The 26,254-nt window shown below is 37.8% G+C and overlaps 2 protein-coding genes across 7 annotated transcripts; both read left to right on the top strand.

Annotated features, from left to right (window-relative positions):
* The first annotated feature begins 5,381 nt into the window (after nucleotides 1-5,381).
* On the top strand, nucleotides 5,382-25,666 carry lrrfip2 (leucine rich repeat (in FLII) interacting protein 2). 6 transcript variants are annotated; one of them, XM_077495397.1, is made up of 15 exons: nucleotides 5,382-5,572; nucleotides 6,650-6,807; nucleotides 10,581-10,667; nucleotides 16,423-16,464; nucleotides 16,965-17,096; nucleotides 17,505-17,576; nucleotides 19,049-19,219; nucleotides 20,164-20,256; nucleotides 20,561-20,653; nucleotides 21,059-21,160; nucleotides 23,973-24,105; nucleotides 24,200-24,370; nucleotides 24,454-24,533; nucleotides 24,609-24,713; nucleotides 24,994-25,666. In XM_077495397.1, the coding sequence occupies exons 2-15, from the start codon at nucleotides 6,718-6,720 to the stop codon at nucleotides 25,102-25,104; spliced, it is 1,482 nt and encodes a 493-aa protein (XP_077351523.1). In that variant the 5' UTR covers nucleotides 5,382-5,572; nucleotides 6,650-6,717; the 3' UTR covers nucleotides 25,105-25,666. The 6 variants fall into 6 exon arrangements, with proteins under 6 accessions (XP_077351523.1, XP_077351524.1, XP_077351525.1 ...); XM_077495398.1 differs by lacking the exon at nucleotides 17,505-17,576 and having other exon boundaries at nucleotides 5,383-5,572; XM_077495399.1 differs by lacking the exon at nucleotides 20,561-20,653 and having other exon boundaries at nucleotides 5,383-5,572.
* Nucleotides 12,658-15,557, top strand: LOC144001579 (leucine-rich repeat flightless-interacting protein 2-like). Its single transcript, XM_077496040.1, has 8 exons — nucleotides 12,658-12,910; nucleotides 13,274-13,321; nucleotides 13,398-13,466; nucleotides 14,023-14,112; nucleotides 14,380-14,439; nucleotides 14,861-14,914; nucleotides 15,032-15,088; nucleotides 15,390-15,557. Exons 1-8 carry the CDS (start codon nucleotides 12,806-12,808, stop codon nucleotides 15,555-15,557), a joined length of 651 nt encoding a protein of 216 aa, XP_077352166.1. The 5' UTR covers nucleotides 12,658-12,805.
* Nucleotides 25,667-26,254: the final 588 nt, after the last annotated feature.

Raw genomic sequence — 26,254 nt, 5'->3', positions numbered from 1 at the left:
ATGGATGGATGGATTGTCATAAGCCAAGTAGTAACGCGTATGTGTGCACACAAAAAAACAAACCAGAAGATAAATATTCAGCCGCAGTGATTGGAAAATCAAAATAATAATTCAAATTGCTGTACCAGTAAATCAGTAAAGTTCATGAAATCATGAAACTTCTATTTTTATTTTTATAAAAGGGGCATTATCCTATACTCTAGTTTTAATACAAATTTTACCTAACGTGCATTTATGGATATTGCATAATTGTATCCCTCATCTCATTTTATGTAATTGTATTTATGTAATTTTTTTATATGACAAATTCCCATTTCCTTTTTTTTTTTTTTTTTTTTAGATATTTTTAACACAAGCCTACCTAATAAACCCTATATGATATATATTCATTACATTAGTCTAATAAAGACTATTTATTTGAAATGCATAATTTTCAGGTTTATGTATTTAGTATTAATTAATAAAGTATAATTACTCTAAATTAATAATAATGAGAGTATTTATTTAAAATACATAAAGTATATTTTTGGAATTGCATAATAATTGGGCTACTATGTGAAAAACGTGTTTTTTTTCACATTTGTTTTACATTTTTATATTTTTTTGATGAAACAGAATGCAGACATCCCAAAAACGAAAAAAAAAAAAAAAAAAAATGTACTAAATACATAACCCTGAGGATTATGCATTTCAAATAAATAGGCTTTATTAGACTAATGAATATGTATCATAAGGTTTATTTGGTATGTTTGTGTTAAAATTATCTAAAGAAAAAAAAAAAGTAAACGGGAATTTGTCATGTAAAAAAAATACATAAATCTTAAGTTAAGCTTGAAACATTTTTGAGTATGTAATGATAATGCATTATTGCGCCTTAGTACAGGTTATTGTGATATAATTACATTCATTGTCCTGTTAAAAATAATAAAACCAACAAATATATTTGAGTTATATACCGCTAAATAACAATATGATGTGGTGCAGATAATCGTTCTGTTTTGAGCAGACTGTGGCAAATCAAAGTCCTTTTCTCACATAAACGCAACATGTCTGAAATGAGTTTAGGTGTAGATCTTCTCCCTCTTGCTGTGAGATGCTTTTTTTCATGTAACACCCATTCACCAAATGTCAATTGGCAAATAAAGCAGAGCCCACACCCAGAGAAGACCCTGATTAAGCTACCAGTTCTCTTTGGACTGGGTGGGAGGCAGGGAGACGCTAAATGTGGGTAAATACAGAATTAAAGACGTTTAAATGGCTGCAAGCTCACAAACACACAAATACACAAAGTCATGCCACAGCCACCATCTAAACGACAGTTGTCTTATTTATGGTTTGCCTTTTACACACAAACTTCAGATGCTTGGAATATCACCATTATCACTCCATCACAAAATGAAAGGAGAAAAACAAACTGAGGAAATATGCTAATAAATCATATGCAGCACAAAAGATCCTCATCTCTGACAAGATAAGGTCACTCATGACAAGCCTCTGGTAAGTAGACAACATTCCTTTGTTGGCTTTTGAACCTTCTTTTTGCTGTGGGGCTTTCCGACTCGTCCAAGAGGACCATTGTTCCAGTGTGGTCTTCACAATGTCTTAAGTATGTAGATCTGAATGGATTTGAACCACATAATCAATTGACGTTGTCATGTCAAGTAAAGCAAGGGCGATGACAGCAGATACTTGCCTTCCACAGCACAGTTCAGTCCAAAAAATCAAAACATGTAGCAAGTCATGAAATGTAATCAAAACACAGTTGTATGGTTGATAGTTCAAGCAAAGCAATCAAAATGTTCTTAAATAAATAGATACATGTTCACATACTGTAAACGTTAACTAGGGGAGCCTTGCTCATAGGTAACTCAGATGTTGGGGGGGGGGGTGTTGAACCAGTATTTGCTTGGTCAGTCACAGGCCATATTCTTTATCACTCATTAACAGGTACTACTAACAAAAAAAATCACTGCACCAATTCCTGCTTCATGATTTAATCCCATCGCTTGAACAATGCCCAAATCATATCTACTTGACATGTTCTCATTGAAAAGCCAGTCAAGGATTCGACCCCAAATGTGTCCAGAGTACAAGCCACAGAAACATCAAGACACTGTTTATTATTCATTTACGGTCCGTTTGCTTTGCCTGTTATATCTGTTATATCGGTTGTCTTTTTCAGTGGGAATAAAGTTTTTCCAAAGTGTTTGTGGTTTATTTTTAATTAGCGTCAAAGATCTACTATCTAATGTGGCCAAATGAAAACGGCGATATAAGTAATGTTGCTTATCACAAGTTTCAGGGACTTGTAAAAGTTTCCCATGGAAATGAAGATCTGTGCATTACCCTTCTTGGATGTTTATTCTATAATTATGTGGTATAAAAATTGTCATGTTAAAACTGTAAAGTGCGTCATACGAAATGCAGACTCCCCATGCCGCAACCCACCACAGAGCCACATGCAAAGTTGGTTTTTCACTCCCTGTCTTCTATGCTGCTTATCCTCGCTAGGGTCGCAGGTGCGCTGAAGTTGACTTTGGGCTAGAGGCCGTGTACATCCTGGACTGATCACCAGCCAATCACAGGACTGCTTCATTTCATTCATGACCAATTCATCAATGAATTTGATTGCAATGCAAATAACCTGTGAAATGTGCTCCTGTCCAGCATATGCTTAGTTATCTCACTTTAACAAGCCGTCCGGGAAAACCACAACACAACAATGTGCATCTGGTTCCTTACGGAATCTAATTTGCTTTCCAGGTCCAGGCCATGCTGTCCACATTGAATGGCCACCATCAAACTACACATGCACACATTCAAGACGCTACCCATCCCCCTGCACATTCACCCCATGTTACGTTCCTGGAAGCTTGCAAAGAAGTAATCAATGAGTCATGTGTCCTGATAACAGCCAACTCCCTATGGGGCATCTTCAAAGGGCTCCTGAGGAGATGGAGAGGGAGAAGCATTGCTCTCCATGGGGTAATTACAAGTTGGAGCTGAATGGTTTCTTCTTCTTTTCAGAAGAGAGCTTAAAGACAGCCCTGTAAACAAGGTCTGTTAGTGCAGCAGGAGGCTGCTTCAACCACTGTTCTCCAACTGGTGATGCATGTAGACCATGTCATGTACACAAACGCACCCATGCACATGTACAGTACTATACTCCACTGTTACTAGGTTAGAATAATATAGCAGCTGAATAGACAGGAGACACACATGGAGACAATTTCATGTTTGGTGCAGCTGAGTACACGGCTGTCTGTCCCGGGACAACCAGCCAAGTGTTTGGGTGCTTCTCAGTTTAAAGGGTAATAAAATAGGCACACAACGCTGTCTGGCAGTCTCATAGTGTTTTGTTTGTCTACCCTGCTTGCATCAAGTGTTCATTCAATAACACAACTCATTTATTTCTTATAGACGGAACATTAAATCACAGTCATTCAAAAGAGAATTTCCCTGTTTGTCAAATTTGAGACAAAAGAAAAGAAAAGAAAAAGACACCGCAGCAGCTGCACAGCAGAATCAAGTGACGCACATCTGATGTGTATTTAGGTGAAACATTATCACAATATCCATGAAAGCGAGATAATCAGCACTTGAAAGACTGTGACCAAATTGAGACAACATGGCTGAAGACATCTTAGGTTATAAAGCCTGGAAGCCTTGTCAGCACAATAGTAGAAAAAGTTGAAGACAAACCATTGATTAGCTCCATGTAATCAGACAGTGCCATAATGCAGTGCGTGAACATTTAACATTTAATTCCTCAAAATAAAACTTTTAGTTGCTGTGTTGCGCTGTGTTGTAATACATTTGAAAAGAGACAGAGAGAGTGTGCATTGTGTTACATTGTATTTGAACTGTGCATTTGACAAGGCAAGGCAATTTTATTTACATAGTACATTTAATACACAAGGTAACTGAATGTGCTTTACACAAGCAAAGACACAACACCTACAAGCATCAACAAACACAAAAGTTAATGAAATTCAGAAGCAAAGCAGAGAAAACAAAAGTAGCTCAAAAAATAAATACTAAAAGGACATACTGTACATTGACAATGTTAAAAAGTGTATATTAAAGAAGAGTAGTTTTCTAAAATAACTAAAAGGAGAACAATTATTTAAAAATGTTTAGAATACCTTAATCAAAGGTATATGAAACAGCAGTTCATCCATCCATCCATTTTCTGAACCGCTTGTTCCTCACAAGGGTGCTGGTGCCTATCTCAGCTGGCTATGGGCAACAGGCGGTGTACACCCTGAACTGGTTGCCAGCCAATCGCAGGGACAGCAGTTTTTAACCAGAATTTAAAAACACTCAAGGGATTTAAAAACACTCACTCACAGAATTTACACTCATGGCTGAGTTCATTTCTGTTTGCAGCGTATTCCATTTGTGTGCAGCATAACAGCTAAATGCAACTTCACCGTGTTTACTTTGAACTCTGGGGTCCACTAATTGCGGAGATCTCAGAGCGGTACTACTATGATATTCAATCAGCATTTCTTTAATGTATTCAGGACCCAAACCATTCAGTGATTTATAAACCAGTAGCAGAATTTTGCAATCGCTTCTACAGCTGATTGACATTACTTAATTTATTTTATCATATTAGTTTCAGCTGTGTTGCATAACGTGCTTAAAATTCTTAGAATTTTCTTTTTTTTTCTTCTTGTTTTTATTTTGTTTTTATCATCCTTAGGTATCTAAATAAATTGTGAAGGCCCATTTTTACAGGCATCAAATGTGCATTATTATTATTATTATTATTATTATTATTATTATTATTAGTAGTAGTAGTAGTAGTAGTAGTAGTAGTAGTATTATTATTATTATTATTATTATTATTATTACGCTGCATTGCAAAAAAATGAGTATCGTTTACTGTCAAATAAATTTATCATTCCCAATGAAGCTCTAGACTTACCTAGCTAGTGGGTTTACTGAATTAAGTGACCCATTAGTGTAAGCAAACGCAAAAGTGCAACGGACTGACAAACGCTGAGATGATCAGCTACTACCCCCTTGTGGCCATAAACAGAGTGTGCAGTTTCGAAAGGGTACTCGTTGTAGCTGCTAGGTGCAATGCATAAAATAGCACTTAAAATTGAAAATTGAACCAGTAAAATCCATTATAATGTTGCAAAATTCATGAAACCTAATATTATTACTGGCTAGGAAACTATTAAATGTCAAAGATGGATACAACGTCCTCATGGTCTGGCTTAAGCTTAATTGTCTAAAAGGTTTTGATATGTTGCTACGTCATGCAACTTGTAACAACTTGCCCACGTCTTGTCCTCAAACAATCACCGACGCGATTTGCGATCTTTGAACGCACCATCACGCCCTAATTTTTCCCAACATCCGGGAGCTTTTGAGCTAACCAGTGTGGAGAGGAGACTGGTAAGGAGGGCAGTGGTGGAAAAGCGAACTGATGACAGCTGTCAGTGGGGGCAAAAACACTTCAAAATTGAAGAGAGAACCAATGTCGGACCCTTAAACCACCGAGGGGGGAGGGTTAACACCTTTGCTGTGTCGCGAGATATTAAAAGACGTCGAGAAGGTAAATTGACTTTTTTTTGGAGTGGGAAATACGAGTGGAAGAGCACTGCCAGTTTTCCCTGTCTAGTGAGAGAATAGAGGGTTAGCTTCAGTGTCAGCAAGCTAACGCCAGTTGAATCAGTCTGCTCCACTTCTACTACTTATATTGGGTTGAGAGCGTTGTTGAAACATGGACATATCTGTACAAAAGTTACGTTTTTGTTTAGGGTTAGACAGTAAAATTTGTTAAAACTAGTTAGGCCAATAGTTAATGGCTAATAGAAGGGGAATGCTAGTTAGCTAGCTTACCAGTGTGCAGAGCAGACAAGCGTAACATTTTCCTTCGCGTTACGAGATAACTTATTTTTACCGAACATTTCCACAAGATCAGTTAATCCACGCTTCCTAAATGACAGAGATCAAAAGTGGTTTGAATTGTATTTTGGATTTGCTAGTGGGTGGAAAACTCGTGGGCTTGCAGTGACGTTAGCTTTTCGAATATAGTGAACGCTTGCATTGATTGTTGGTCATAAACTACAACAATGAATTAATTCATTATGGTTGTTTGCAAGACGTCAACGTGTTCATCTAACTGAACGATTTTTTTTCTTTTTTTCAAATGCGATCGATGGTTTCAACGTCCCTATGGTGGTTTTCTTTCTTTTGTCTGTACCAGCCAGTCAAGGTGCTGTGCTTTCTGTAAATATAAGTTGACAACTGAATCATAGTGTGAATTAGTTGCACGTCACAGTGTTGACGTTGAGGAATATCATCTAGTCGGACCACTCAGTCATATGAGTTCAAACCAGACAGTACTGTAGTCTATTATTGTTATTATCAGTCATTTTTACAGCTGCATGTTCAAATTCTATGCTTGTCGCATTCAAGCTGGTTCATGTCACACACAACTGTTATCCAAAGCCCTTGTTGCATTCATGAGTGATGTGTTTTTGCTGTTGGAGATAGGGAGAGTTGGTCTGTAATGGTCTATATTGCCTACAAGATAGGGAGAGTTTAAAATGTAGGCCTACATCAATATCAGCAAGTGCAGTTGTGTTGTTGTTGATCAGATTAAAACCTGCCCTCTGTTTCACCCTAGGTTTTTACAACAGTCAAATTCATACCATACAGTCTTACCTGAGGAGCTGCTACAGTTGGAGGGACAACATGGGCACACAAGGCACTGGTAGGAAACGTGCCCAGCTGAAAGATCGCTTTTCTGCAGAGGATGAGGCCTTGAGCAGTATTGCACGAGAGGTAAGTCCTTAAATAGTGATAAAAATACATGCTTTTTGAGTGTTTCAATAATAGAATAGAGTTTGTTTTCAGCACTTGCAGTTCACATTCGTTTACAACCTACTTGCCATTCATATGTAGATGATTTATAACTCGATGTAAAATGCAGGCGGTATTTGAAGTGTTTATCAGCACTTTATCAAAAGGTTTGGACATTGGTCTATGAATGAAAGGAAGGATATTCAGATGAATATCAAAAGTGGGCAAATAAAAATCACATTCATGTAATGATTTTTTATATTTTTTTGCAGTACATGAATATTAAATTTATATTAGTCTTCAGATTGGCCGTAAATATGTTGTGATGTAGGATTCTGCATTACTTTTGTCCATGATTAAATCAGCATGTAAATCTGCCTGGTACCCCTGTTATCAACAAGGTATAATCTAAGTATCTTTTTCAAGCATTTTTTCCTAAGATGTTAATTGATAACATTAGCAACTAAAGATTAGATCCGAACAGCTTTTTGACCTTTTTAGGTGTGCAACACAATATATACACAATTAGTGATTAATGATATGTACTACTACTATACACACATTTTTAATCTTTTTATTCACAAATTATGCGTCTGCATTGAAGCATAGTGGCCATCAATATGTCAACTCTTACTAATATGTGGATATTCAGGTTGTGCTACGGACAGCTGGTTTCGCTGCACCATGTTTTTGTCTGAGGGGAGCTGCCTGTCTTGTAACAACTTGCCTGTGTTTGTTACTTCACAATTGTTCTACTTCAGGGCTGCCATTCTTTGGTTCTTTTTTTCTGAATGCTGTTACTCCTAACATGGAAGGACAGCATAATGGAAAGAAATTCCTTTTCTATGACAAGTTGGCCAAGTGGTCACTTTTTTTTTTCTTGTGGTTTGTAACGTGTTTCATACCTTTGCACAAATCTATTTTTAATGGCTTGTTTTAAGAATGACTCCTGTCTAAAAGCTGTCCAGGCCCTCATTCTTGGGCACTAAGCACAAGGCTCCATTTGCTTTCTTTATAGTCATGGAGGCCCGTCATAGAAACATGAGTCATCTGACCCACCCGACCAGCTTCTAAATTTGAATCTCTTTGCAACAAATCAGTGATTAGATTGACTCTTGCGGGGAGTTCAGGGGGTCAATGTGCAACCTGTCAAATATTGGTCTTACAAATCAGCCTCTGCCTTATGTTTTAGAATTGTCTTCACTTGGTGTGAATCACGTCAATGATTTATTATTATTATTGCTGTCACTGGAGTAATTAATATTACTATCATGTTGGTTATCGGTCAGTCAAGTGACCAACAATCTTAAAACTCAAGAAGTTGCCGTCTTGTTTAAAATGCTCAATGAGGAAAAAGACAGTCCTAGCCTATTGTAAAGAGGCATAGAAGTCTTTGGCACATTTAAGCTAATAAGTATAAATCCAGAATGGATGTCTTTGGAAGAAGCTACAGCTGTCCAAAAACAATTCTTCAGGTTGGACGTTGGGCAAAAGATGGAAAAACAAATGTCAGGTTATGAGAACATTTTTCAGGAGAACTTAAGACCATCTATCTGCTAATTAGAGCGTAACCGAAGATGTTTGATGCAACAGGAAAACGTCCCAAAAGACAGAAGTCAATCAGTCAACCGAATGGCTTCAAAAGAAGGCACTGAACTTGAAGTGGTCCAGTCAGAGTCCTGACATCAACCCAAATGAAATGTTTCAGTATGACATCACGACCAGTCATCCCATGAATATTTCAGAACTGAAAGAACTTTGAAAAGGGGATGGTCCAAAATTTCTGCAGGTCTGAATATGTTTTGATTGAGGTTATTGCTGCCAAAGGAAAGCTCAACCAGCAATTAAATCCAAAGGTTGTCATACTTTTTCCAGTACAATCATAGAAACATATAATTGTTTGTGTGGTTTTAGTTGAAGAAATCAATCTATTTTTGCGACTTAGACTACGTTCACACTGCAGGGTAATTCCACCTCCCCCTGTACAGTATGTGGCAATCGGTGTGAACGGTACAATTCCGATTTTTTTAATTTTTTTTTTATTTTTTTTATTTTTTTTAAATCCGACCGACCCAAGCTTTTTCGTATGAGTATAGAAATTGGACATGTATCCCTTGTGTTTTTTCATCAGGGTTTGTTCAAGTTTGCAAAGATGTTCACCAGACACAAGCATTTTTTCTTGTCGCCATTATATTTTGAACATCGAGGGTGGCCTCGATTTAGGATCATATTCTTTTCTTTCTGAAAAAAACACTGTTTTTCACTGTATTTTACAGAAATAATTTAGGTACTACCACGGTTGAGTTGGTGGTCGAATTTGTGTTCCGATTAGTGAAACAGTCCCATGATGTGCTTGTCAGTGAGCTGAGGCTATAGATAGACAGAGGCAAACCTCAGCTGTGCGGCTATGCAGTGCAGCTCATCAGGCAGACAGTTGAACAGGTGCAAAGTACAGGGCCAGCCATTTCGTTGGTATCTCCTGATTATTGCACAAAGCATATTTCATTTAGGCAATTCACAACTTTTGTAAGTCTTTTTTTAGTTACTACACTCAGGTGATGGGTCCAATGAAGAAGAAAAAAACTACAATGGCCTTACAGTATTTAGCTGATTTGTTATTATTATTATTATTATTTATTTTTTTATTTTTTTTTATTTTTTTATTTATTTATTTTTAATAAAGGAACACAAACATTTTGGAACTACAAAGATTTTGCAGACCGTATGAAGTATGCCAAGTCAATTTTTGCTGAACAAATAAAAATGGTCCAAGCATTTTATCAGGATTTTTATCGGATAATAAAATATATAATTTAAATTGCTGTATTAAATTAGTTTTACAACAGTGATGACATAATGCGTTATGCTACTAAAGTTTAGTTTACCAAAGTTTAGTGAAGCAAATTTGTTTTAAATTTACCAAGACCCAATCTCTCTAGGTAACACAAAACTTGGGTTTGTAAGGGACTCATCAAAAGGGGGTCGTTTGATATATTTTATTAAATGGAAACGCAAACAGCCCATCCTGACTGGTCTTTTACATGCATAGTAGATAAGAAATTCCTGGCATGATGTCTATATTAAGATAATGAGCACAGTGTGCTGCGTATTAATGGCCTGCCTTTCAGGTTGAGATGACTTTGCCCTTTTCTGTTGGAGGGAAGCTCTTGATGATGGAGTATTTAGAAAATGTTTAATTACAATGGCACATTATAAGGAATACTTATGTTTGTTGGTTAATGCTCTACTGAAATGTGGCCCACGAAACCATAAAATGAACAATGATGATCATCCGATGATCTGGATGACTGTTGGTTCGATGTTCTCTACACACATCAAGATCAACTGTTTAATTTTGTAGCCCAGGCTACTACAGTAATATGTAATGTAACATTTTGATATGAGTCACTCAATCAGTTTGACTTAAGTTTATGAATAACCAGAGAGAAAATTCTCTTATGGATTTTTCCCATGGTGGCACCCTTTTAAATTATTTTTGTTTCCTCTTCAGTTTGCAATCACCAATTGCTTTCCTTTTGTGCCAGTTTATTAGTTATGATGGGTCTAGGTATTGTTTGAACTGTTTTGTTTTGTTTTTAGTTTAGTTTAGTTTTGTTTTGTTTCTTTTGCTCTACCTCTAATGCTACAGCTTTTTCTGTTTGTTTCATGAAACATATTCTAGTAATGTGTTCATAGCTTCCGAGGTATCTCAATTATTGAGTGGCTAACAAGTGCGTTCATGTTGTGTCCCACAGGCAGAGGCCAGGCTTGCAGCGAAGAGAGCCGCACGGGCAGAGGCCAGAGATATTCGAATGAGGGAACTAGAGCGTCAGCAGAAAGAGGTATAGAGATTAATTTTATAAACAATATGTAAATAACAAGTATTGTTATTATTATTATTATTATTATTATTATTACTACTACTACTACTATTATTACAGCACTGAACAACGTGGTCTGTGAGAATTAGTCAGCCTAAAAAGTCCTTTACAGTTTGCAGTATTTTACAGCCTGGGGATTCTTGAATTTGAACATAACCCATTCGGAGAAAGTAGTTGACATCAGGTTTGTTCAAATTTAGAATCCCCCCGCCCCAGTAAGAAATAGTCAGTGCAAATTTAATTAATCATTGATGTGGTCATACTCCTAAAAGAGTCTTTGATCATGTGAAGTCAAGTGTCCTAACATTAAAACGTACCGGTAAGTCTTTTTTTACATTCTTAACTGTTAAAACATTGCAATATAATATTGGTCCAGAGGTGAGTCTTTTCACATAATAATTATGTTGACAGCATGTGCACTGTGCAGTAGGATGATTTTTTTTTTTTTGTATAAAACAAGAAAATGTGTAAACGTTAAAAAAAAAAAAAAAAAAAAAAAAATCCAAAGTATTAAGACAAATAAAATTCTTTGAAGCACTATAATTACGCAAGTTCCTTTTGGATGAAACAAGATTTATTAAATTAGTTATTTTAAAATTTTAAAAAGGTACAAATTTATAAATTTAACAGCAAAAAAATTAGTATGAATAATTTTTTTTACGATTATGCTGATTTTATATCGTGGAGTGTAATAATTGAAATTGTAATTGAATTTCGATTAATTGTACAGCACTATTGTCAACTTAATGATGTTTTAAAAATAATGTCTATGATAACCTGACGTTTACCTGCTTTGATTGAGATACTTTGTTCAATGTTACATTGCAGCAGTGTCTAGGATCAACATCTGCACATTGAGTTTTTGCTTGTACATTGAAAGTACAGTATGAAGTCTGAAGCAATGATGCACGTTATTCTGCACTCACTTGGCTGTAAACTTAATGATTTTCTACATGACAACCTTTTCCCATCTGATGCAGAAGACTTGTTTAGCTTTGCTGCTCAAAATATTTATTAAAAACAAAATAAACATGCAAAAAAAAGAAGCTGTTGCATGTCCACACAAATACCGGTATTTCTATTTTTGAAACAGTTGTTGTCCACGTTTTGACATCTCAGCAGTTTTGGGTGCTGTATGATTGTATGTTTTTCCTGGCACTTCCTCCCTCTGTCCAGCTTTCTTACCGCTCGTCTAGCAGCAGTAGCAGTAAAAAATGGGGTCAAATCCACCAGTGGATGGTAGGCGAGTGGGAGTGTTGCAGAACACTAACGAAGCCTGTTGTGTGGGATTGAGCTCCAGTCGGTTTTGACCCATAATACTTTACTGTTGAGTTACTGACCATAATAATCCTCCCTGTGGAACTAGCATTATTGTATTTGCTTTGGATAATGCTCATTAATGGTGGATGCATGCAATTTAGTTTGGATACTGAGTGCCCCCCCCCAAGATTCCACTTTATTTTCAATTAATTGTCTTGCATGTTAATGAACTCTCTTTGCACTATATTATTCTATCTATTGAAGAATTGTTACAGTATGGAGTGGGAGATTAATACTGTGTTATTGTAATAATTATGTTTTTGAATGTTGGAATGAAAGCCAAATAGCTGCCACATTTTTAACAGTGAAAGACAGATATGGTATCCATTTAGTGATAAGCTGGATGATTGCTTTGCATGGTTTGGCCTTTCCATAGCAACTTTTTGGTATTATACACCCCTATAATTGTGCCTCTTGTACTTCCTAATTCTTACCAACTTTCTTTGTTGACTCCAGGCTGACTCAGAAAAAGCTAGAGCCACTAGTAGTAGTAGATCAAGCAGCCGTCATCGGGTGTGTATATTTCCCTCCTATACTTCCTTTTTTTTTTTGTTAGCATTTTCTTTTATCTCTCCTTTTTTTCTTTTTTCTTTTTTTTTCTTTTTTTTTTTTTACTTCAACATCACCAGGGTTTGGATGATGATGTCACGTCTGTCCGCAGCTACAGAGTGCGTACATTTTCGCGCACACACACAAAATTGAAAATGTATTTAGGAAATCCTTTGTTAAATAATTTTAAACAGAGGTAAAATACCTGTTTGTGTTCATGCTCATTGTGAATGTATGAGAATGTTTATGTACTGCATTTGAAGTCATCCTCATCAGCCGTGCGTGACTTGGGTTCGAACAAGAGTCGATCCAGTTCCCGTAGAAAAGACATCTTGGTGCGTTTTGCATGAATGTGTTGTTATCTTTGTGTGCTGCCTTGCGAGGACTGCGTACTGTTGAGCATGACCGTTTCTTGGTTTGCTTTTAAAATTGGTTTTAGGTCATTTAACGACAACTAGCTGGACGTGTGATTTTCAATTAACTAAGATAGCTCATGTGGTACATTGATGTTACATTGATACGACTGCTGTAGTCAAACATTTTTCATCAAATGGATTACCTTCATCAAGTAACAGCTTGTTGTGAAAATTGGTGTTCTTGAGTGTTTTGCTGGATGGTTTGACTAACTTATTGTGTTGTTGAGGCTTATGAAAGATGCTCTCCTATTTATTTCCTCCTTGCTCCTGTTCTCTCTTCAGTCTGATGGTGTGACAAATAGCTCCACTCTCAAGAGCTCGCGTTCTACTGTATGTATTTATACATGTATATCTGATTAATCAGTGATACTTATTGATATTGTTACTTTTTTCATGGGGAAAACAGAGTTCTGTATACAATGATCTACATGGCCATAAAAAGTCTTCATCTAGCTCCTCCAGAAAGGATCTGCTGGTCAGTAGTACTTCAATGTTATTATATCTGCTTTGACCTGATGGATATATAATAGCACAAGGCTGGTGGTTTAACTACTGAAATGGATGTAGACTTGATATTTTAATCTACATTACTTAGTTAAGTGGTGCCTTGATTTACCACGAGATGCATCTTTGTGAAAGCCGCTAAATCTGTTCACAAGCACCATAGAAAATTCTTGTGCCTGAAGTCTCTCCGATGCATTTGTTTTTGGTTTTGATGCTGCTGCATCAAGAGGTTGAACATTGAACTTGGCAGGCAGACAGACAGAGTAGTCAATCGATTTACATAGTTTTCAAAACTAAGTATACTTTTGGCTCTGGATCCTATCTCATCAGAAGAAATATTGATCCCTTGTTAGCAGAAACTCTATGGTGATAGATACTTATAGACCCGCACATTTAAGCGTAACGTTAGAGACAATGTATATGAGTCGTAGATGGCAGTTTAATCGTCTTTCTGTTTGTTTGTTTGTTTGTTTGTTTGTTTGTTTTTTACATTTTGGGGTGTTGTACTATGTTTACTGCCCCTCCAGACTGGACTGTACCACGATCAAAGGAAATACACCAGCCTATCGAAGACCAAACATCTGCCTTCTTCCACCATATCCTCCTATCAGCCACGGGTCTGTCCTCCTATCCAACTCATTTCTATTTCATACAGAGTACTTGGTCTAAAAATCTAATACAATAGGTTTCACACAGTATTAATGGGTCTAATTTGATGATTAACGTTGGCATTAAACCTTTGCCAACCTTTTGGCTGCAAGCTTTGTTGAAAGTTTGTAAGTTCAACAAATCATGCATCCGTTTCCGTGTACTGCTACCCTTACCATTAGCAATTCTCCTCCTCACATGAGCTGATATGCCACTGTCCCCCTCCTCTTTGACAGGCCACCACTTCCTCCTCCTCTTCCACCACTGGCACAGGGCTGTCACGTAGCTATAGCACGGTCAGTTTCTGTCCGTTGTATGGAGGCGCTCATTGCATGCGTTTACTTCAGAAGTAGAGCTCCCCCTCTCCCGTGGCCATATACATGCTCTAGGATGCCCAGGCTGGGTGACTCAGATTGTTTATTTTTAGGTCCTGGACAATCTCAGCTCTTGGCTGTGGCCGCTGGTTTATGCCATAGCAAAATTAGTGTGTGATCATATGTCTCTCTCAACAAGCATTCCCATCATAATCAAGATTTTTCTTGATTTTGAATGACGTCAGGATGTTAGCCATTCAACACCGAAAGAACATGGCCTAACCTAATAACGGAATACAGCGAGTGCCTCTGCTTACTGCACGAGTCTCTCTAAACAGCTACACAGCTCTTCACCCTATCTGATTTTGCTGAGTCCTGAATTGTCTCCGATGTGTGCCCCCAGGCCTCTATATACGACGACACCGCTCTTTACGGCTCTAATCAGGGTTCAAGAGCAGTAAGTCTTCGCTCATGTTAAAATGACCACCACAAAAACCTTTTTACTCGAGTTCTGCCCCTCTCATCTTAATCGCGTTTTCTGCCTCATCTGTCACCTCTATCCCCTTTCACACAGCCCTCTGAATATAGCTGGTACTCCTCTGGAGCCAGTTCCTCTCGCAGCAGCCCCGTGGTGAGCACTCTAATCAGCCTCCAATTGCATGCTGTGACGTCCACTAACATCACACACAAGCTGTCCCCTACTGCAGGGCTTCCTAACTTTGATTATCCATACCATCATTCTCTGGCTTAATATTAAGGGTGACATCATTAGCCTTGAAATACAAGTATGTAAATCAAGATTTGATAGCATGTCTTTTAGAATGAAATAAAAGCTTATCAATTTGAGTGTCTTGTCAACGAGTGTGGATCCTCACGGTATATGTTGAGGTGTGTGTGCTTTTGTCATTTTTTTCCATGCGTGCCCGTGTCAGTCTTCTTCAGATGATGACAATGCGAGCAGCGTGTCCCAAGAACGCTTCAGGAGAGGCCGCAGGGACAGTGCGGTGAACTTTAGGGACAAGACAGTGCGCCATCGAAATTGCTCTTCACTTGTCACAGATGCCAAACATTTTTCTTGTGTTCTCAATACCATATATTGACGTATTCTTTTTCTGTCTTCATCTTTCATCTTGTGTCTGTTGAAAGTAGTCGTCTGACTTCTCTGATATTAGTGAGTCCGCAGCTGATTATTTCAGTCGCTCCAACAGAAGGGGTAGCATTGTATCGGATCTGGATGATTTGAGCATTCCAGATTTGGATGCTGTAAGTCACCTAATTCAGTTTGCAGCACTGAGTGATGGAGTTTTGTTGCATGGTTTGAAACTAACGTTAGTTTAAGGTTTATCTCACAGTTTGTGATTTGACAATCTTTATGGCTTAGTATATTGGTCGAGGGACATTTAGCTTAGCGTGTGTTTCCGTTAGGGCTTGGGTATTGCCAACAACCTCATGATACAATGTTTATCACGATACATCTCCCAATATTACACCTTTTCATACATTTTTATAAAAACTGTCATACTGTATAGTATAGTATACCCAACTGATATTTTTATTATGTTGGATGGCAAAAATGTTTTCTTCTTCATAGAAATCTGTGCGCACCGTGTAGCAAAAACAGCTTTCATAAACGCGCCAGGAAACTTTATGAATGAATGTACAATATTGATGCAGACACCTCTGTATCAATACGTGTATTGTAAAGAGGTCCATAACGATATATTTTTTTTCCTAGCTCAACCCTAACATGCATGTTAAATGAAATGTAATAAATACTGTTTTCTTGAGTAGTGAATTGTTCAGATTAGTAGTGTTGAATATGTGATGCAGCACTTCTCCGGATTCACCAGATCTAATTTTCCCCATTTTCAGAGAGGAAGACTGTTACCAGCATGATAACTAATAATGTCTCAAATTAGTTGTCTCCTTATGTAACATATAAACAATATTTCTGCTTTTTTTCAGCTGGACGAAAAATGTGACAAACAGTATTCAGATTACAGTCGGGTAAGTCCAGCCTTCTGTTCTAAATTTTCTTTTCTTAAGATTTGGGATTATTATTTTCCCCCTTAAAAAAAAAAACAAAAAACAACAACAAAAACTGTTATTAACAGGATTTTACATTATATATAAATGAGCTTCAACCATTTTTTTCATAATCTATTATTTTGTCGATTAGTGTAAAATACCCTGATGTAATGTGATCCAAACATGGTCGTGGAAGAGTCACAGTTTATAACAGTTCCTTAATCAACAATAAACTAAAAGTGAAACCTGAATTTTATACACATGCGCGAGGAGTCTCAAAAGCCGGTTTATCAAATCAAACTCAAGCAAGTGACAGTAGCAATATCAGCCACAAAATGATTTGACACTGTTGCACTGTTAGGTAATTATTAGTGTGTGTGCTTTTTGTATGTATGATTTTTTATTTATTTATTTATTTTTATTTTTATTTTTTTATTTATAATTTTTTTTGACTGGTCACCTGTATGTTGTGTTTCCAGCCATCTTCCCGCTGTGCCACTCCAGGCCTATCAGCAGCGACCTTAGCCTCGCTGGGTGGAACCTCATCGCGACGGGGCAGCGCAGATGCCGGCAGCGCCTATGACCCAGATGCGAGTCTGAGCGAGCTAAGGGTAAGGCAAACAAACTACACTTAACTTGTGCAGTCACATAAACAATTTGGGGGGGGGGGGGGGATCAGCAATATAGCGGGGGGCCCGGGCACTAACAATGAACCACAATATAACTGGGGATAACTATGTTTTTACTCTAATCTGTGCCCATGAATCTCTGCAAAGCATTGCTTTTTTTTTTGTCCTCTTTGCTGTTCTAAGCATTGACTTGGCCAGTTTTTCTTTTATATATGCACGGGAGGCCGGGATGTGATGTGACCTTTTTGAAGCTGTTCCTTATGTGTGGGTGTGCTGCTCCAGTGTATTCCAGCCGGGTTGTTGGCAGCACGTGTGCTTTGTAATCTCTCCTTGATCATCCCTACCTTCTTTGTAGCCTCAGTTCAACCATCCCCTCCATTTGCTCCACAGGATATCTATGAACTAAAGGACCAGATTCAGGATGTAGAAGGGCGATACATGCAAGGGCTTAAAGAGCTGAAGGTAGAGGGGCTTGAGCTCACGGCATGCCTTCTCTTGTCCTCTGGGAGCCGTACGGCGTCACTAACCCCCCTCCCCCCGCCTACCCTCTCATATCCCCACCCATGTACCCCCTAACACCCCGGCCATGTTATCGGCGTGCTCCCTGCCTGAATTGCAATGACATTTCTCTTGCATGATCTCCCCACACTTCCTGTTTTGATCCAAGTTACTGTCTGTGGCCACAAATGAAGACACGCCCACATTTCTGTAGAAGAAGTAGCAGAGACATGCACCACCTGCTGACTGATGGCAGGGATGTTTTGAATTACTGTCTCTATAATTGGCTGACTGTAGGCTTGCTCTTGATACTGTTTCTTGTAGCTTACGTCCAATATTTGAAGTAGATTATGTCCTTAGTCCATTTCCTAGTTCACAGTAGTTTTTGTCTTTCAGATGCTTGCTCTGCAATTTTTTTTCAAATGGCTTTAGGAAAAAAAACAAGCGTCAAGAAAGTATAGGACAGGGGTCAGCAACCTTTACTGTCAAAGTGCCATTTTTGTCCGAATGAATAACCAAAAATCTGTCTGAAGCCACAAAACATTTGAAGATTGTGATGAAGGAAACAGTGTGATAGTGTTATTCTCATGCACTGAGGGCCCCAGAGTGTGCTAATTTGAGCTACACCATAACAGAAAAATGTGGAGCATCCGATAATTTGAGATTATTTTTTTTTCTACCGTTAATCTTCCATTTTTTGTTGTTTTTTTTCCAGACTTTGTTTTTCTTACATTTTCCGCTTTATGTCATATTTTTTACATTGTTGACAATTTTATGAACATATAATAATTTTCTGCTTCTTCTTTTTTTGGATATTTTATGCCTTTCATGCCTTTGGACCTTTTTTTGCTGTCAATTTTTGGCAATTTTGTGGACATTTTATGGTAATTTTCGGGATTCGTTCTTGTTTTTTGGACCTTTTATAGTTACTTTTTGAATGTTTTCTTTCCTGCTTTTCTGTCTTTTTTCGACAATATTGTGAACATTTTATGGTAATTTTTTGCTTTTCCTTTTTGTCCATTTTTAGGCAATTTAAAAGTTTTTCATCTACCGTTCGTCTCTTCCTGACAACTTAAAAATTTGGATGCTGACATTTTTTTGAATATTTATTTATTTATTTATTTATTTATTTATTTATCTATTTATCTTAATCATTAATTCATTCAAAGAATATTTTATCCAAAAATAAAGTTACATATGTAACAAATAAATAAATAAATAAAATATACTAGTGTTTTATTTTTAAGAATTCCAGAGGAAGCATCAGGTGAGGGACTAAAGAGCCGCATGTGGCTCCAGAACTGCAGGTTGCAGACCCCTGGTGTAAGGAGATTCCTAGGCCACAAAAAAAATGTTTTCGCTCAGATTTTACACAAAGCGGTGAACGGTGCTTCAGTCATGGTGTCGTGTTATTAACATGCTCCTTTTCATGTCAGGAATCCCTTACCGAGGTGGAGGAGAAGTATAAGAAAGCAATGGTATCGAATGCACAGCTGGACAACGACAAAGGCAACCTCATCTACCAAGTGGACACATTAAAAGACGTCATAGAGGAGATGGAGGAGCAAATGTCAGAGATGAAACGGGAGCTAGAAGAAAAATCAAAGGTGAAACTACACTAAGTGCAATTTCTGGAGAAATTGTGTGGGAATGCTGAAAGCTGAATGCTAAGATGAATGCTGATGAAGTAAATTGAAAGACAGATTATGTGAAAATTACAAAGTTTTAATTGAAGTTGAAAGATAAATTAATAAGAAGAAAAACTTAAACTGTAATCTGTCTGAGGTGGGATTTAATCATTTCAGAGAAACAATAATCCATTTCCTGAAGCGATAGTCAGTGTGTATCAAACCATCGAATTACTAAAATGTGGTCCAAGCGGGGTTTGAACCCAGCTTCTCCATGGGGGAAGAAATTGCTCTAACGACTGAGCTAGCTTGCCTTGTTCAAATTCATGCATTTTAAAAATAGCCATGTGATGAAAGCCAAATTGCATTTAATCATTCCAGTGAAATTGTAATGCATTTCCTGATTTGATAGTCAGTTGGTATACAGTTATATCACTAAACACATGCCATGGGTACATTTGCAATGTACAGTCAGAGGTGGGATTTGAATCCAGGACCTCCTGGTTACTGGGCAATGCACTTAACCAAGTGCGCCACTGAGTAGTATTAGAAAGTTGGTAATGATGATCAGTTGTATGTATGGAAGTGAGCTTGGAAAGCGGGACTTCAAAATTCAATGCCAGTCCCATTGAAACTCAATGGGCAAAAGTTGATATTTAGTGTTAAATTGTGCGAGTACTGTACGTAATGTGGCATCAGATGATATATACCCCGGAAGGCGTGAATTTATGAAGCAAGTAGTGTAGAAGTATTATATGGGAGTTGTTTCTCGGCAAATAAGTAAGGAGAATTAAAATCCGAATAACGTGGGATGCTTTCAGCATTCCCACAATAACCAATCACCTTTAGGTTCACAATTCACATGTTAAGTTTGCCTGCTGAAATTTGGTGTGTTTTAAACATCTTGTCATTTTTTTATTCAGGAACTTGAAAGGCAAAAGCACACGTGTACTGTCCTGCAGCATAAACAAGAAGAATTGAAAGAGGGAATTCGTCAGAGAGATGAACTTATTGAGGTACGTCTATGTGACCTATGTCCTCGCAACACTGTCAGCACAGTGAAAGTGCTAGAGGCTCCGTGCAGGCGCCTGGTGGAACTCACAGTGCAGTAACTTGATAAGGACTGATTGACACTGGCCTCCCTCTAATTTGTGTATATTTAGTTCAGTCGGTTATCACCACAATCCTTCCTTTTCCTTATTTTCACCCTGTTTCAATTGTGTATGTACGTCTGTGCATTTTTGCTTACTCTGTCTTCCATTGAATATTTCCTTCCTGTCTTGTACTTTGCATTCTTGTGACTGTTCATCGCATCTCCAGGAGAACCAGCGATTGCAGGCTAAGTTAGATGCTCTCACCAGAGAGGTGTTTGACCTGCAGGAAACAGTAAACTGGAAGGACAAAAAGATCGGGGTAGGAGGTCCCACATAGATGGCAGCACACTCACATGTAGCAGTTTGTGCATGTCAGATAACAAGGCGTTTAAATGCGATCCGACAAGCTTAAAAAAAAAAAAAAAAGCTTGCTGTGAACACCATGCAGTGCAAAAACTTGATGGCTAGTGTTATATAAACTCGTGCACTGAACGGAGTGTTGGTGTTTCCCTCCTTACGCACTCTGTCATTCATCCGATTATTATTATTTTTTGCCTCTGCTTTCCGACTAGCTATGTCCTTGCTCCATTTCTCACTGTTGGTTTGGCATGCATGACGCACGGTTGTGCATGAGGCGCCGCAAGCATGTGCGGGTGCATGTCTGTCCACTGTCCAACTTCACTGCCTCTTGTCCATTCTTGTCTTCTGTCGTCTGTGCGGCTAGGCCCTAGAGAGGCAGAAAGAGTACTTTGATTGCATTAGGAATGAGAGAGACGAGCTCAGACATGAGCTTGCTGACCTCAAGGGGAAGGCCAAAGCAGGAGAGGTAGGTTGTCCCGCAATTTGATAACAAATAAAGCTGAGAGATGGGTGTCTTGTCGATAATGATTTTTGGTTGTGTTAGAAATTACTGTTTTAAAAAAAAAAAAAAAAAAGCATGTGTTTTTTTTTGTACATGTTAATCTTTTATAAAGGGATCTTAAAAAGGTTTTAGATTTTCCAAGATTAAGCACGTAATTAACCTTGTTTTTAGAATTTTATTTTATTTTTTATTTTTTTTTTACAATATTGTGACCTTTTTTAAATATCGCCGACTTCCCCACAATATCGTGATAATTATCGTATCGTGAGATTCATATCGTGATAATATCATATCGTGACATTTGGATATCGTTACATCCCCAATTCATAGGTCAAGCTGGGTCATTCTTATCTTAAGGTATCACTGTATACAGCTTTTCTTTTAATGTCTACAATACACATACATACATACATACATACATACTAGCGAGTTTAACACTAGCTAAGAAACAGACCGCGCGAGCAGAATAATTCTCACACTGTTTTGAGCTCGGTCAATATTGCTGAACATTTCCCCACTCATATGTTGCAAAAGCAGTGAGTGATTTATTGACATGGAGCGAACTTTTGACCAGAAGTTGCTTTCAAGCTGTAAATATTTGCTGGGAAAGCCTTGCAACAGTACAACTACAGTATACAGCATAAGACACCATGGGAGAGCTGGCAATGGAAATTTTAATTAGGCTGAGCCATTCAGTGATGGCTTAGTTTATTTTGTGTATTAAGAAACGTATTTACAGTCATGTTTTGACAAAAGGGACTTTTTTTTTTTTTTTATAAGGGATACTTGACTCATTGAGCCATTTTAAGCAGTAAAAAGTTTATATTTTGTTTATAATTAATGTGGCAACTTAAAAGTAATTATTCTACTTGCTGTCGACTGATGAAGACGACATCACCTGTGCCGAGGATGTCGGTAACGACCAGTCATGGCTCAGTTTACTGACCAAGCCCAGAAAACAGGTGAGCCATGACTGGTCGTTATCTACTTCCTCAGAACAGGTGATGTCATCATTAGTCGACAGCAAGAAAGAAAAAAAAAAACTTTTTAAAAGGTATTCATTGTACATAAAAAATAATGAAGTTATCAAATTTATTCTGGACAAAATATTAACTTTTCACTGCTGAAAAATGCTCAATGAGTTAAGTGTCCCTTTAAGTAAGGAAAATAATAATTTTCCCATTGCCTGTGTAAAAACAAAATCTTTCAATATTAATGATAATAACCTGATCAGTTACTAACAAATACCATAGATCAGATCAGGGGCGGGCCTCGAGGGCCGAAGTCCTGCAGGTTTTGGAGGTTTCCCTCTTCCAACGCAAGCTGATTCCAATCAACAGGATCGTTATCGGGCTTATGCAGAGCTTGCTGATGAGCTGATCATATATCAAATGTGTTGGAGAAGGGAAACATCCAAAACCTGCAGGACTCCGGGCCTTAAGGACCAAGTTTGCCTAGCCCTGCCACTGATTTAAAAAAAAAATAAAAAATTATTTTTTTTTTTAAAAAAACACGATATTGTGCTTTTAAACATAACATGAATATGTTGTTATTATTATTATGTTGTTAATGCATGCACACATCGAGTTCTTCCACATATTGACTTGCTTCACAGGCGTATTACGTTCCCATTCATCTGAAAATTAGTGTAGATTTTAAACATAGAAGGGCCAAAACATCCCTAATGAAAGTTTTATTGCACTAAAAAATTAGCCACCAGAGGGTGCTACAACTGCACAAATGGAAATCAACCAGGCTTTTTTTTTTAACAGATGTGTTGCATTTAAATATCGTGAACATGACGACGACGATATTGTGGCAGTTCTAATATCACAATATCGCACTTATCGTTACATCCCTACTATGAATGCAGTCAACTCGACTCAGTTGACAGCAAGCAGCAGTTTGGACAGTTAGTGAATAATTCTTCAAAAATAGCTGTTTAGGCCACACCCAATTGAAGTTTGCTGTCAAACTACACATAAAACAAATAATCAGTTGTTAATTTTAACCAAACCCGTAACTTTGCATTAATGTCCACTAGCTTAATGCTAACATGTAATGGAAAACTCCATAGATAGGCTAATAGATAGCGTTAAAATGCGTTAAGCTGTAAATATTGGGGGGGGGTGCAGTGCAGCAAGACATGCAGACAAACAATACAACAATGCTCACAGGCATATCGCTGGTGTCAAGCAGAATCCTCCCATCTTCACTTTTCAGTTAGCCATTAACCAAATTGTCAAATGTTGCTAACCATTTTCAACACTTAAGATTGGTAACTAATTTATTTAGAAAAAAAACTCAACAATAAAATAGTGTTGGAAATGACTTATATTATTGATTTATGAAAACAAATATTACATTTTTTATTTATAAATAGGGGGTTTGTGCTTAACAGTGACGCCATCTTTATAGTCCGTGAAAAACTACTATTACTGCAGCTGTCAGTCACGTCCAGTCGTGAAACTCTTCTTCGTTTGTATCTGTGTGACTGTATCATACTGCGTCCTGGTGGCCAAGTCACCACACCCGAAGCAGCTGTAATGAATTCATCCTGAAACACAAACTGTTAAGTTTACTTCCTATTTAATAGTGCTTATTTGTACTGGATTCTTGGGGAAACACGCTCGGTTCATTTCAGTGGGAAAAGGTGATTTGAGTGTTTTGAGTTAAGACCGTGATCAGGGGTCAAATTAACCTTGTACGTGGTGTTGAGGGTGGCAGCATATAATCGATAATTGGCCTCAATCACACTCGTGTTGTCTCCTGCCAGACACACGGGCTTGTCATCATCCCAGATGGCACACCAAACGGCGACGTCAACCACGAGCCCGTGTCCTCGGGAATCACCGTAGTCTCGCAAGAAGCTGCCCACGTACTGGAATCTGCAGGAGACGGACCGCTTGGTAAGTCCTTTAAACGGCTTTTGAATGGCAGATTGGTAGTAAGTAATAAAAGAAATGTATTTATTCACGATTGCAAACCAATTGCGTTTGATAGATGTCAGGCTATGCAAGTTAGCTGAAGAGAAGGATGAGCTGCTGGCTCAGATCAGAAAGTTGAAGAATCAGTTGGAGGAGGAGCGACAGAAACATTCAAAGATGGACAGCGTGTACGTAGACGGCGAGAAGATGGAGAACGGCACCGACCTGCACTTCATTGAAATGCAGAGTAAGTTGACCGCATCATTATTGCTCTACTTTGGTCAAACTCATCATTTTTCATTAAAAAAAAAACAATCTTCTCATCTTCAGGAGATGCCAACAGACAGATTAGCGAATACAAATTCAAGCTTTCGAAGGCAGAACAAGAAATGGGTACAATGGAACAAAATGTAAGTATGGCTTGCTTGTCAAATGCTTCGGAAATGTGGAAGTAACCAAACGGTTCTGTCGTCTTCTTGATTCAGATTAACAGGTTGGAAGGACAAGTGTCCAGGTACAAAACTTCTGCAGACAATTCTGAGAAAATAGAAGACGAGCTTAAAGCAGAGAAGCGCAAACTCCAGAGAGAGGTAAGTACAAACGCTTTGACTTAATAGGGATCCGATTTCACAGAAAGGAAAGCTGGCTACAACTAGTGACAGCAGCTGAAAACAGTTTACTTAACTTGTTTGGGGAGCTAGGATCAAACTTTCTCTCTCCCCGTTTCTTGTTTGATCAAAAGCGAAGTGATTTCTCTTCCCAAGACGTTTTTCTATTAGCAAATATACACAAGCGTACACAAGGTGGTCATTTTATTTGGTGAGAATCACAAATACAGCTTGCATAATCCACTATGTTGACGCCTGACAGCTGCGCACAGCTTTGGACAAGATCGAAGAGATGGAGATGACCAACAACCACCTCATCAAGCGGCTGGAAAAGATGAAGGCCAACAGGAACGCTCTCCTCTCCCAGCAGTGAGGCAAAGGCTGCGTCACCACATTTGGCCCTTTAAAGTCGCACCGACGACTGCCATGTAGCGCCTGGAGCACGCGTGCGCTCCAAGCTCCGACACTTCAACACGTGTAGCACTAAACTGCGCAAATGGACAAAATGAGCAGAGCTGCATTTCTTTGCAAGCCAAAAGTTTTGGTTTATCCCGGCCGGCAGTTGCCAAGACTCAAATGTAAGAAAATGGGAGATCCATGTGAGGAAATTTCTCGTTTCATTTTTGTTCTGCAACATTTTATTCACATGATTTAAGTTCATTCTGGCTGGGTGCTTGGCTGTTCTTTTTGTTTTTGTTTTGACTAAGTTGCATGAATAATGCTTTTAAAGGACTGTCACAGCTGCTCTGGCCCTGCACCTTCCCTCACACAAGTCAAGTGCCTTCTCCATCAAACAATAATGGTTTTAACTGGTGGTACAATATGTATTTAAAAAGGTGCAGATGGAAAATATAGCCAGCCAACTGCTGCAGTTTCCTTCACTTTTTTGTCAAATATTTAAAAGATTTCTTGAAAATAAATGTGTAATTTACAGATTCGTGTTGCCTGTATTTTATTTCAAACAGGTCTGTTACTCTGAGTAGTTCCGAAGGATTTAGGGTGTGCGTTCATTGAAATACATCGGGGGGGGTTTATTTAGTGTTAATTCATTTTCTTGATGGTTCTGTTTTTATTAGTTTAAACATGTTTAGTTTTAGGGTTTTTTTTTGTAAGTGTATGCACAATATTTAAAAAAAAAAAAAAAAAAAAAAAAAAGGTACAATGAAAAAGTAACGTATTTCTTGGAGCCAAAATTCAAGCACGCAAAACTGTCGAGAGCGACGTCATCTGAAGGTGCTTTTCTATTGGCTCCTGCTAGATGACGTCATATACTTAAAATCACATTTAAAATCATCCCAGAGCGCTTATGCATTAAATGAAATACCAAAGACTAAAATGGACATTTTTGCTATAATTAGTGTTTTTGTTAGTATTGTACACATAAATTGGAGTTGTAGTTTTCGTTTCTTTAAAAGCATTTTTCTTTTTATTTTAACACTTTTTTTTTTTTTTTTTTTTTTAAATTTGAATTTTTTTTTAAGTTTTCGTTAACTAAAATAACCTTGGTGGGGGGAAAAAACAGG

This window comes from Festucalex cinctus, chromosome 14 (genome assembly GCF_051991245.1).
Source record: "Festucalex cinctus isolate MCC-2025b chromosome 14, RoL_Fcin_1.0, whole genome shotgun sequence".
NCBI lineage: Eukaryota > Metazoa > Chordata > Actinopteri > Syngnathiformes > Syngnathidae > Festucalex > Festucalex cinctus.
This window is presented reverse-complemented; position numbering and strand designations above follow the sequence as displayed.